A 13,158-nucleotide genomic window follows, 5' to 3' on the forward strand; every position below is an offset into this window, starting at 1 on the left:
GGTTCAGCATTGTGAGAGCAATTGGTAATATTTGTAGGAAGACCAGCTAAGGTTTACATAGCAGTGAACTGTACTTGTAGGCCTTACAAACTGGCAGTTTGTTTATAAAGATGAGAAAGGCCACATCACTCTGTGCTGTTATCTGAGAGAGTCAGAGGAATTAAATCATCTTGCATCTAGTTACCAAAAGTTTATGATCTCAAAAAAATTGTTAGTTTTGTTTCTCTGAGGCATGACAGAACATATAAAGAGCACCAACTTTGAAACTACTATAGCAAATGTAAACAGCAGGCATCTGTAATTGTTTCTCTGAGGCAAATTAGTGTTTTGAGTTTAATCACAGTGCATCTCTCTCCTTTGTGGATCTCCCTTACATGATCAAAGGGGTCATCTAGTTGCATGGAAACTGAAACATCAGAATTCTGACTATGTTAATTTAGTATTAGCCTGTGTGTTAATCCGATTATTTTGGTTTTCTACAAGGATACTTTAATTGGCACCCTTTTAAACTGAAGTTTAAATTCCATTGTCTCTAGCTGTGGAATGTGTTGGTTTTTTTCTAAACAATATTCCATATGTTGAAATGGTCAAAGAGAAGTCTCTTTGCTATATATATTTTACACACTCACAAACACCTGATTAGTTTTGACCTGCAAGCAAACATTAGTGTGCTGCGGTCAAAGAATGAGATTCTGATATTGGTTATGAGAATATAACATTTTTAATTTAAAAAAGTACAAGAATTAAATAACTTTAGTCCATACTTCCACTAGTTTTCAAATGGGGGAAGGGGCACACAGAGGGTAATAATAAGATGAGCATATGGAAAACCATGAGCTTTGTAACACTTTTGATTCAAGTTTCTACTGCATGATGGGTCAGAAGAAAATCAGCAAAAGGGCATGTTATAGTTTGGAATTTTTCCCTGGAGAGAAGGGGAAAAAAAAGGCACACTACAATTCCCCTTGAATTTCCCATATCTCTGAAAGTTCTGCTTTGATATTTATAGATGACAGTGGAATTCTTCTTAATAATGGAACTACATGTTTCTGAACACTGAATTTAAATTCCTGTCTATATGATGTCTTCATGGATATAAAGACAGAATTTGAAAACAACCTTAAAGGTTTGGTCATCTTAAAAGCACAAGGGAAAAAATGAGAACTAGATTAAGATTTCTAGAAAGAATACTAATTTACAAATACAAGAGCTGTATATAAAAACATTTTATACAAAGATGTGCACAATAAATTCTGTTTCACGTCTGAAATGCTAGAACTGTCCATACAAACAACCTGGTCTGGTTTTCATGTGCAGTTGCACACATGCACTGTTGAAATTTGGAGCAAAGATGCACTAAAATGTGTTCCTTTTACTGCTGTTTAATTGTGGAGGATATTTTCTGGGAGTTAAGATTGGCAAGCTGTGTAGTGATGTGAAATTTGTAAATGAAGAATAAATTGAGAGATGTCATAGTGCCAAGACTTATTCTCAGTTTCAGAATACAATATAATTATAGAAACCAGTAATGTTTAATATAAACAGTGAAATTATCAAACAACTGCCTTCCAAGTCATAGTGAGCAAAAGCAGAAATTATTTTTCTGGCACATTGAAGAATATTTTTGTTGTCTTTGATTTCTAAGAAATGGAAACAAATGGTTGCTCTATTCAGTATCACCAGGGCCTAGATAAAACTGAGAATTACACCAATGTTCTGCAACAGAGTGCTGTATAAATATGCTGTAATGGTACATACAGATGTTTAATGTTCCTGTTTTATTATAATGGGAGATGTTTCAAAGTGCCAGTGTTTCAGTGGAAAACAAATAGCTAAAAAGTAAGTAGTGAAAAGCAAGTTGGTACATCCAGGTGATCCACTGGGCAAGAACAGCAGAGGTGGTAGATTCGGAATAGCCTGGATCAGGGAGCCCAGATCTCATTGTGTGTGCCTGGTAGATGGCAAGTAGCCAGAGTGCAGCAGATTTGTTGTAGTGATGAAGTTCAGAAATCCAGCACATCCCAGATGCATCAGACTCATTTTCTGTGCAGTGTAGGAAAATCTGCCTACATGTAATGAGTCCAGTGTGTCTGAAATGAATCAGATCTATATAAGAAATCATCTATATATGCAAAGGAGGCCAGATTTGAACATGCATAGCTGCCATTTCTCTGGGTGTTTCAGCTATCAGGAAGCTTCTAGAGACAGCTGCTGCTATCGTTCTGACCAGGCTGCTGTATTCAAACTTTGCAGACAAATTAGCATAGTCCACAAGTTATTATGTAAATAAATTATAAGGCATTGCTCATGAGTTTTATGATCTAATGTCACTAGAAATAGAATTGGTAAATATGTGTTGTAGAAAATAGCCAACATCAGGTACAGAGGGCTGGAGTAATCGATGTATCAGCATCTATCTAATTCTCTGCTGAATGTGTCACTGAATTGAATATAGGTAATATTTTTCTTCAAGTTAATGAAAATGCTGATTCTTAGGAAAATGTACAGCATCATTCCAGGTGAACACTGTAATGGTGCTTTACAAATTCATCAGTAAATTATGCATAATGAGAAATGGCCCAGAGACTAAGAGCTGTAACGTGTATTCAGCCTTCTTTTTCTAGGGCTATTAGTTGATTCTGTGATGCAGGTGAGGCCAATTGTGAGATCAACCCAAGGCTTACTCCTCCAGAGCTGTGCTTCAAAACTGTATGTGCATGTAGGGATCCCCATTCTCATCATTAAAAGCAGCAACCCTCAAGAAATAATGTGACAGTTGTTCAGTGATGTATTGGCATGTTACAGAACAGTTGGTGTTAGGAAATAAACACCACTCTCTCCAATATTGAAGTTGAATAGGATGTTTAGTATGCTTGTAATTACTGGAACTGAAATTTGGCCAGAATCCTGAGATACAGAGTAAAAGGACCGAAAGGTTCAGACTTAGGTGTCGCATATATAAACTGATTGACCTTAATTGTCCATCTGCACACTTGGAACCTAGAGCAAATGTGCTGTGCTTGGAGGTAAATCAGCCAGCAGTCACTGCAGCCTGAGCCAGGCTCTGGACTTGGCCTGCGGCTCAGAGCTGAGCCACAGTAAGTTGGTATCTCACAGTAACCTGATCATGTTTCTAAGATTTCATTCTTCGAACTTACCAGAAAGCAAGCAGGACTAGATGTAAAGTGAAGTTCCATTAGGTGAGTTCAGCTTATTTCATACAAAGAACATTAGCTAGAGTAATCAGAAAGTGGTTATCCCAGGGAAAGTTTCTGGTAAGTGTCAGTATAGTGCCAACAGCATAATAAAGTGCCTTCTTGACCATCACCTCCACATGCTGCTTTAATCATTATTTGCAGTAACACTAATTTTCAAAGTAGAATGTATCTGTAAATAAAGGCAAATAGCTCTCTCCCATGGCATGTCCCAGTCTCAAGTTAGTATGGCTATAGGAAATTGTTATCCCTGTACTCTCAAACCAGGACACATGGAACATTGCTTTAACTTAATTTCTTATAAAGGGAAGTTTATTTTCTTCCTTATTCAGGGAAATTTTTTAGGTAGAGAGCATAATGTTGAATAGAAGATAACAGTTAAAAGACTTATGGTCTCTTATGATGGTGAATAGAAATCTCCAACATTTGTTGCACAGTCTGACATAAGGCATAGTGGTATAATCTCATAGAATTATCAGATAAATTGCAACCCAGGCACAGTACAAGGGCATTGCCCTCAGTAAATACAGAAAGAAATCCTGTCACAGACTGCACTAGTCCACCACCAATCCCCAAGTAGTGGACTGGACAGACACGGGCCCCATTGTGAAGCCCATGCTGGCATGTGTTTATTCACTTGTGTTCTGTTACTGAAAGCAAAGACAATAGACTGTGCTTCACAAGGTGCAAATAACTGTGCTGCTCCTAATATGGGCCTCTCTCAGGATGCAATATGATCCCAAGGTAGACTTCTTATATAAAGAAGCAGGAAGAATGGAGCATGCAAATTTGTCAGGGATTTCTCAGTGTATTTATTTCTCTATATATTTCAGTTTCTTGATTTTACAAAATAAACTTGCCCAGTTCTTTCCTGTTTACTAAACGATAGTACAGAATTTAAAAGTATGTAAAACCTCTCCAGAGTATTCTTTATAAAATGGGCTAGGAGAGGTACAGTGGAAACTTCAAATGGTCAATTTATGAGGAAACTTTAATGCAAGTGAAATCCCTCCCTTATTTTTTTTGTAGGCTGTTGAAGGTTATCATTAAATCAGTTGAAGTACAAAAGAGAAAAAGAAAAATGATCTGTGCAGTATAGACATTAGGTCAAATTTATGGCAAGTATTAATTCCACTGAAGTTATCATCCAAGCAACTTTAGGCTACATTAGTTCCTTTTTCTACAGCTATACAGGTCTTTTGTGTTTGATTTTACAGACACTTAAGCAAATGTTGTGCTGGGGTTTGTAAATGTGCCATTGATGGCACAACCTGAAGTTTGTCTAGTTGCACAATTGTTAACCTGGAGTTCAAAGTAGCCTGTAAAAATCTCTGTTATTTCATGTTTTTCTGTTACTCATGTCAGGTAGCCTGTGCAGTTTTTAATATGGCTACCAAATAACTGGATGGACAGATTTTTACTTCTAAAATACTTGGAAAAATATGCAACTATTCTGTTCCTTACAAGTACAGATTGTTCCATGCTCCCTTTATAATTGTGTCAATTTGTTTCAAAGATAGACCAGTCTAGCCATAGTACTTTTAAAAGCTGTACCAAACACCAATTCCTAAGAAATCTGATGTAATTTATTAAAAACTTATTTTAGGAATTAAGGGTTAATATTGTAAAGTTTAATATGTAGTACTGGACTGCAAAGGATTATTATTTGTTTTCTTGAAAACACTGAGCAAAATTATCCTGGGAATTTTGCCAAAGTTGAGTTCAGCCCGTTATCATTAACATTCATATTTCAAGATTAAAACACCCGTAGCTAGTCCCCAAAATACACTTCTATGTTGATTTTTACCTTGCAACTCTTCCTCTCAGATCTCCTAAACCAGAAAGTTGCCGCATTTCCAGGCTCTTCAGGGTAGAATTTGTTCCATAGCTGAGATTGTCTCTGACACGTATCTGTTCCTGCAGCATCTAGAAAGCATTCATATGCAAATATAAACTCAGTATGACACATTTAATGTACACTTTAAATGTCACTCGTTATTTTCCAGTATTTCAGTAACACCAGATAGGATTTTATAATTATTAAAAGCTTTGCTTGTATTGTACTAAACCAAATACCTTTTAGGTGATGTACTATTTCTTATTCTTGGTCTACAATCTGCACATACATACCATAATACGTATAAGGTATAACTTGACAATGGAGTGGAGATGTAAATATTAATTGTTGTCCTTTCATTTTCCCCACCACACCCCTGTTGCTCATTGCAGCAGAGGTCAGACGTGAAGTCATGTGTCTGCATGTGATTAGGTCATAAAAATGAACGGTTGGGTTTGGCTACTGTGTGTCATCAGTAAGTTAGAAGTGAAAGAAAGTTTATTATGGAGCTAAGGCATTTCCTAGTGTTTATATGGCACAGCCTTTGGACTGAAGTTGAGCTGGGTATTAGTGTTGCATTAATTCATTTTTGCAAGGTTTTCTAGTGCAGCTTTTGAAAGTAAGTGTATTAGTACCACAAAGGTTTCTGTGTTTATATGCTAATATCCTGTGTGCTTTTTGTAGCCACTGAAAGAATTATGTAATCTGCAAACAGTTTTTCAAGTTATAAAAACAATTTACAAGCTTACAGGATCTTCAGACCTTGTCTGACCTTTAATTATCCTGTGGTCAACCTTCTTATTAAACTAGAAGGAATAAGCAGCTGAGATGAGGTTAGTCCTGTGAAAAATTCTTAACATACCTCAATGTCCCGATTAAGCTGCCTCACTATAGCTGTTATGTTTCGGATATGTTCTTCCAAGAGCTGCCGAGCCAGCCGGTCGCCCCCCCCTTTGTTCTGCATTCTGTGCAGGGTGGAAACAATGTCCTCCTTAATGCGGAAAGCGTGTTCCACAAGAGCTGCCGTTGTTTTCTCATGGCTTAGGATTCTGTCTTCCAGCTGATCCACCAGGCTCGCAGATGCCAGTGGGACCGCTGTCAGCGCCTGGCTGTGCAGCGGTATGTTTCGAACCCGTCTGGTGAAGAAGAATATCCAGATATTGTGAAGTTCTCACACAAAAGTCTGTCATGTTTTTCCACAGGAGACAGTGCAATACTATCTCTGTAGCTACAGTGAGGAGAAGCACCAAAATACTCACAGAGAGAGGGCCCACTACTACAAATAAGTGGGTGCTGTGAGGCTACTGTATCTTGTACAAAGGCAGGTCAGGCTCTTTTTCTTCCTCTTTGAGGAAGCTTACAAAAGCATAGGATCTTAAGAAAATGACATTAGCGTTATAAAAGTAGTTACAATTCAGAACTATATTTTGATGAAGAGTCCAAATTTAAACCCTTCTACTGAGTTTTAGAAGCAATGCTATTTGTCTCTACAGTTTTTGGGTGTAATCAAAGCAATAACTGTAGAAGCTAGATACTGAAAATTAAATGGAAACAGCCCGAGATTCAAAAGGAGTAGCTTGTGTCCATTCCTTTTCTCAGTCTCTGTAGCTATCATTTGGTACCATATAGAAGCTTGTTCTCCCATGAACTGGACAGGAGTATATATAGGCGTGGAAAATGAGGAGAAGCCAAAATTAGGGCAAGCATCTCATAGTCTTAAAAGTAAAATTTTCCCCCAAAATAGCTTACATTTGGGTACCTGGAATAATAGATTCTTCAAGAGAGCTTTGCACTGCATAGCTTCCATGGAAAGCAATAGAGCTCGTGGGTGCTCAAAGTGAAAAAATTAGGCTACTAATACATACAATTTTTTCCTGCTGCTATATTCTTTGAAGAATAAAGAAAATTTCCAGAAGCATAAGTGGAAGATACAAGTTCAACCCCACTTAGAAAGAGGAGATCATTTGCTCAGGACTCTGTTATTTACTGTGTATTCTCTGTGTATTTTCCTGTTAACGAGCCAAATTAACGTTTTCCTTTACTGTGATGATATTGATGAGGACTACAACAAAGGTCACTTCTGGCTCTGAGTTTTCACACTTTCTCCATACTATTAGAAGACTGGTTGTAGTATAATATTCCTGGACTTCTACTCAGTTACAATTTAAGATAATTAATTTATTTGGGAAAGGTGTAAGAAAAAGCTGAGTAAGTATTTGTGATTTGGGCCACCTAAAGAAGTCTATGTCATTTCACCTTGCTTTGCATACCAATGCCAAAGTCCCAAGTCACAGCATTACTACATATAGGGAGCTGAGAGACACATCATACTCTGCAATATGAAGATTTTATTTTTTACATTCCAAACTGTACCTTTCAGAATGGGCAAGAGTTGGGAAGATTGGGCTTCGCTGGGCCATTTTCTGGTCAATAATTTAAGTCTGTTGAAAAAGTACACATTGAATTATTGAATAGTTTATATCTGGCACGGAAATGTCTTAATGCTTCTGCTTTAAGTGAATTGTTAAGTAAAGTTTAAGATTATGCTGACAGCTCTATCTTGGAGTTCAAATATTGCTTATGAAATAAATGCAAATAAAAATCAATACAAAAGAACAAAAGAATTCAAACTAAAAATGGGTACAAAGCTTTTTACAGTGAAAATTATACTCTTGAAAAAGACAAGGTTGACAGCCTTGAAATGGAAATCTGCTCTTGACCCACAGAACTGGTTTGGCAGGACAGAGGCAAACAAACCTTTTGTCCGCGATATGTCTGCTGGTCTCAGACATCATCAATAAATGAATAAAAATGTAAGGTATGCAGGATTATCATAAGGCTTAGGAAAGTATTAAGCTTTCCTAGATTAGTACTAGGCTGGAGAATGAAATAAAAATGTTTCCTGACAGCAGATTATTAGGGGTGTTTTTTAGGTAAAAGCATTGGCAGTCAGAAACCTCAAAATGTTAGACATCAGCATAGTTTAGCAAAACTGAGGCTTTTATTAGTTTATCTTCAAATCTAAATGACCACACTGGATGTTCCAAGTATATTCTTCTGTGTTAAGAATATAGATTCTTTTTTCAATTTTTAGACATAGCCAGCCAGATTGTGACAGACGTTGCAGCAGGGTAGGTCTATTAAATAGTTTCAGAAAGACATTTTAGATGTCTTACTGTAAGTGGGACCAGCACCTGGCCCAGTAGCATTGTCCACTGACAGAGATTACATCAATTCAACTCCAGCTATTCCATTCTACATAAAGCAAAAGACCATTTTTAACTATAAAGAGAATGAGTGTGGCCTGAACCTGAATTCCTTGGGAATCTTAAATCCTCTTTGAAAACTAAAGGATGATGCATGAAAAGAATTTCGCAATTGCTGATGAAATCGGGTACAAACACAAAGAGATAAATAGGGTTATTGAAATGAAGTAGTCATATATTTATTGTAAAGGAGTGGTAGGACTATCCCCCAAGATCTCAAAATGCAAGGCATGTTTGTGCTTTAGAATTGTATGAAAGCACTGCCTGAAAGCCGTGAGCGAACATTGTCACAGTATGTGTGTTCCATTTATAGCACAGTGCTTCAGAAACTACAAATTAGAAAAAAAAATAGTTTTAAGAGAAGCTGGGTTGCTGAGCAGCAATGACACTAGAGTAGAATTCAGAAGGTCTGTTTTTAAATCCTTTCTCAATCTCAGATCCTGATAACTTGGACAAGTTCTGTGTCTACTGACTCCTTTTCTCTGCATGGAAGACAGAGATCATTGATACCTACCTCCTTCTTTAAGTTCTTATATGCCTATCTGCAAAAAGCACAGTATAAGAGCTGGGTATCATTATGATGACTTTGCATTCAACATCCTGTGCAGACACAATGCCCAGCCCTGCAGTCTGTCCCACATGCTTGTTGTTTCCTGGTTGTTTTTTAAACAATGCCCCAGCTCTGCAGGGCCTCCCCACTAGCTGTACCACCAGGGAGTACAATAACCAGGCACCTGGTTCTCAGTAGATCTGAACTCATTCATTCTTAGTCCTGTGGGCCAGAGCACATTTTAACGATCTTGATGCAGTGAAGCATTTAAACACAATTAAACTATAAACACAGGAATGTCTCACTGATTTAAGAAGAGCTATGTGTTTCAAAGCAGCAAAGCACTGGATGCTACCTAGAAAAATGAAGAACAAATATTAAAGTCTGTACATCTAGCAGAGTCCTAGTGAACGACACCTTATAAAAACAGCCAGACAAAAAATCCTCAAGTCTTTCAGTCTTACGGCTTTTAGTATCTATTTATTATCTATCATAAAAACAAGTTTGCAGCAGAGTAAGCATAGGACTGCTTGAAGTTTTTACTTTTTCTGCCAGCCTACCATTAGGTTGCAGCTAAATGCAAATATCTGGAGAAACTGTGCCCATGAAACAAGTTACACAGATGGAGCTCTTATTCATTTGTTATTGCTAATGTAAGCACCTCACTTGGTACACAGTGAACAGCTCATCATCAGTTAGGAGATTTCTTCATCTGATCCAACATCATGAAAGGATGCCTTAAGATCTTGTTCAGCAGTTGTACAAAACTTTTCTGCAGTTTGGAGCTATTTGCAATAAACAGTAAGAGATAGGTGGTAGAACTGATGTCCAAGTCCCTCTCTATGAACATATATAATACCAATTTAGACTAATAAATATAAAATAAACAAGATGTTCTGATGCCTAGGTTGAGAGGAGTGTAATTTTGTATAGCTCCAATTTTAAAGGTAGTAAACTGGGATCAATTTAGATACTGGTTGAAATGCTGGCTTCAGATTTTTTTTTTAATTTTTTTTTTTTTTTAATTATGTTGTCCCTTGCTTGATACTTCTATAGGAATTGAAATATTGATATATTAACCCAGTAAATTTTGGTTGATTGATTTAATTTACTGAATATTCCAAATATACTTGTTACATGAATGAGGTGAAGATTTTTCCCAGTTGTAAATGGTATGCCTGATTGACAAAAGCAACAGTTCACCTGATACATAAGGAAGCTTTTCCATACAAACATGAGGTATTCTTTATAATTTATTTAAGTCACTGACATCAGACATGTAAAAGCTCGGAAAAAGATCATACACGGGACATGCTGAAGAGACACTTCTGGCAATGCAAAGTTCACGCCTTCCTATTTGTACTGTGGCATTCCTTCCTCACGTCAGCAGATGCCTTCCTTGCATGTTTATTTGCTGTGGGTTCTCCATTTCTCCTGTTTTGAAGGGTAATCACATCTATAGTGTTCAGTTCTCCATCTTCCATTCTTAGCCTATGTCTAATACTTGCTGTAATGCCAGAGTGTTTTTCACATCGATTCTTATAATATGTCTGTGGTGTGGGAAAGCATTATTGTCCCTGAAACTATAATTTTCCTTATGCTGCTGGTAGGGAAGTGAAGCACGGGGAGGGCTATGTGACTTGCCACAAGTCACATGGCAATAAAGGCAGACTGAAATACCTGCCTAGGCAAACACTTTAATCACCCTTTTCTTCTTAAAATAGAAGCCGCTTTGGTTGCTATACAGGGAGCATATGACAGCACCACCCCGGGAGCCGCAAGATCCCGGAGTTCCTCCGAAGCTCTTTCGGGCAAGGTTTTGAAGTAAGTGAGAAAGTCCCTGTGTCACAACTCAGCGGAAAGACAGGTCAAAACCCGACTGCACTAGCGAGTCACATGAAAGAGACCCTTGCAGAACCTCCTCTCTGCGCTGCTGTGACATGTTGTGGCCACGCATGCAGCGTGCTGTGGGGTGCGGGGACGCTTCCCACGGGGAGAGGGGAAGCCGTGCCAGGCTCCGGGACGGGCCGAAGGGTCCTCTTGAGAAACAGTTCTGATCAGCTCAGGTGCTTGACTGTGCTAATGCAGCTACGAAGCCTGTGGGATTCCGTCTGGATGCCCCGTCCCAGCCCGCGCTCCGCCCGGCCCTCAGCTCTGCCGGGCCCGGCCCCGCGGCGGGGCCGCAGCGCTCCTCGGCGGGAGGGTCATCGGTAAACGCGGCGACGGCCGTGAAACACGGGGTGTGCAACAGCTGACAGGACACCACAGCGCGGACACCACTCGATGGCCATGCAACACGGAGGGACAGAGCTGGGACAGACGCTGCGGCGGGCGCAGGACGCTGCGCTCACTCACCGGTGCCGGATCCGGGCAGGACGGGGCTGCCCCGCGCTCCCGCAGCCCCGCGCCCGCGCAGCCCCGCTCTTCAACGCGCTGCGCCCGCTGCAGCACCCCTGAGCCAAGCCCGTCGGTCCGCGGCGTGGGGCCCGGCTGCGCGGAGCGGAGCTGAGCGGGGCTGGCGCCGCCGCAGGCCGCGCTGCGGGAGCGGGAGCGGTTGCCAGGACGCCGTCACCATGGGAACGCGGGGGGGCAGCATCCAGCCGCCGGGACAAACTCCTCCTCGTCGCTTCCTCGGAGATATTTGATAGCAGTGTCCGCTCCCCGGGAAGGAGGGAGGGGCGAGACCCCGCCAAGAGCAGCTGCCTTCCCTGCGGCTCCGGGGGGAGCGGGGAAAGCGGGGCGGGGGCCGTGCCTGCGGCTCCCGCACCAAAAGATGTCGGCTCCAGGCAGAAAGTTCGGTGGTGGCAAACCAGCAGTTACTCTGAATTTGTAATGGTGCAAAAGTGATGAGAGTGTGACTGAAAGTATGGATTTTTCCAGAGCACATAGCAAATCCTGGCAGAATACAAGATTGTGGAAATCAGTGGCGAATAAGAGCTTTGTTTGTAAGGTTTCCAGGTTATGTTTTCAAACAACATCCAGTGTGTACCTTCAATAAAACTCTGTATTTCACAGGAAAGACAATCTGCCCGTTTGCGTGGCAGAGGCATATGAGCTAAGAGAAAGTATTACTGGAAAAACAGTCTATAGAGGGTGTGTCTGCCTTCACTTTTGTTTCCTGATTGTGTCATTATTTGGACTTTGGTACAACCACCTTGGGTAAACAAAGGGTAAGTGAAACTGGAGACAAACTTACTGCGTCAGTTCACTCTGAAATAGCAGTGCCTTTGATTTTGGTTAAAATATATACAATATCCCATACTGTTGTACAGGTAAACCATTGCAGGAGTATCTGGCAGATGCAAAGGACTAAAGTGCTTTAGTGTGCATGTGCCATTGTAAAAAGCAAGGCGGGGTCTGAACCCACACACTGACCTATTTATTTTAAAGCAATTCACACACCAAATGATCAGGCCAGAAACAAAACATCCCATACATGCTTTCAAAACTGGATAGTAGCCAACTGAGAGTCGTACAATTGTGGGATAATTCAAGTTAGGATGGACCTCAGGAGGACACTTGGCCAACCTGCTGCTCCAAGTGAGTCCACTGATAAAGCCAAATGCAGGGTCTTATGCAGACTGCTTGTGAAGGCCTCCCATGCTTCGTTGGCCACTGGAGGGAAATGTTTTCCATATACCTAGTCTAAAACTCCCTTGTTTGCATTTCTGTTGTTGTTGTCTTTCCTCCAGGCACCACTGTGAAGAGCCCAGCTTTGTCACCTTGAGGACTTCCTCATAGACATTGGGGGCTCTTGCTAGGTCCCCCAAAGTCTGCTGTAATCAGGCTGCTCCCCCAGCCTCTCATTAGAGGCCTGGGTTCCAGCCCCCCACCATCTCTGCTGAACTTGCTCTAGTTTATTGAGGTATGCAGCTGTATTCTCTGACCCAGCAAATATCTAGTCTAACTTCATGCACCTGTGTAGTTTTGGTGCACCTGTGCTGTGATTTTTCTTGCTAAAGGGCTCCTCAGATATTCAGTGTTTTCTTGAGTGTGTATGTCTACAGAAGTGGGGCTTGAGAGCAATTATTTAAAGCAAATAGATTAAAGTTATTTTAATTTTAAAACATGTCAACTTTGGTATCTCCCACTGCAATCTTGAAATTAGCAATAAAAGGCACCTCCAGACATGAGGAGGTAAATGCTCTTCACTAGGCATCCATACTGGCCACTGTCTGGCAGAGTAAGGAGGTGAACAATCTTTAGTTTGACCCGTACAGATGTTCTTTTCATCTTGTGTTATCAGAGATCATTATCACTTCCTTGATGTTTCTAACTAAAGCAGTACTA

At 40.3% G+C, this 13,158-nt stretch overlaps 1 protein-coding gene across 1 annotated transcript in view; it reads right to left on the reverse strand.

Annotated features, from left to right (window-relative positions):
* The window catches only part of FAM81A (family with sequence similarity 81, member A), a 17,951-nt gene extending 5,447 nt beyond the window's left edge, over positions 1–12,504 (reverse strand). The window contains exons 1-3 of the mRNA XM_009994407.1: positions 12,485–12,504; positions 5,915–6,188; positions 5,023–5,141 (exon numbers count right to left, since the gene is read on the reverse strand). Of these exons, the coding sequence (XP_009992709.1) occupies positions 5,023–5,141; positions 5,915–6,188; positions 12,485–12,504 (413 nt within the window). The remainder of the gene's footprint in view (positions 1–5,022; positions 5,142–5,914; positions 6,189–12,484) is intronic.
* Positions 12,505–13,158: the final 654 nt, after the last annotated feature.

This window comes from Chaetura pelagica, unplaced genomic scaffold, assembly GCF_000747805.2.
Source record: "Chaetura pelagica isolate M959 unplaced genomic scaffold, ChaPel_1.0 scaffold222, whole genome shotgun sequence".
NCBI classification, from domain to species: Eukaryota; Metazoa; Chordata; class Aves; order Apodiformes; family Apodidae; genus Chaetura; species Chaetura pelagica.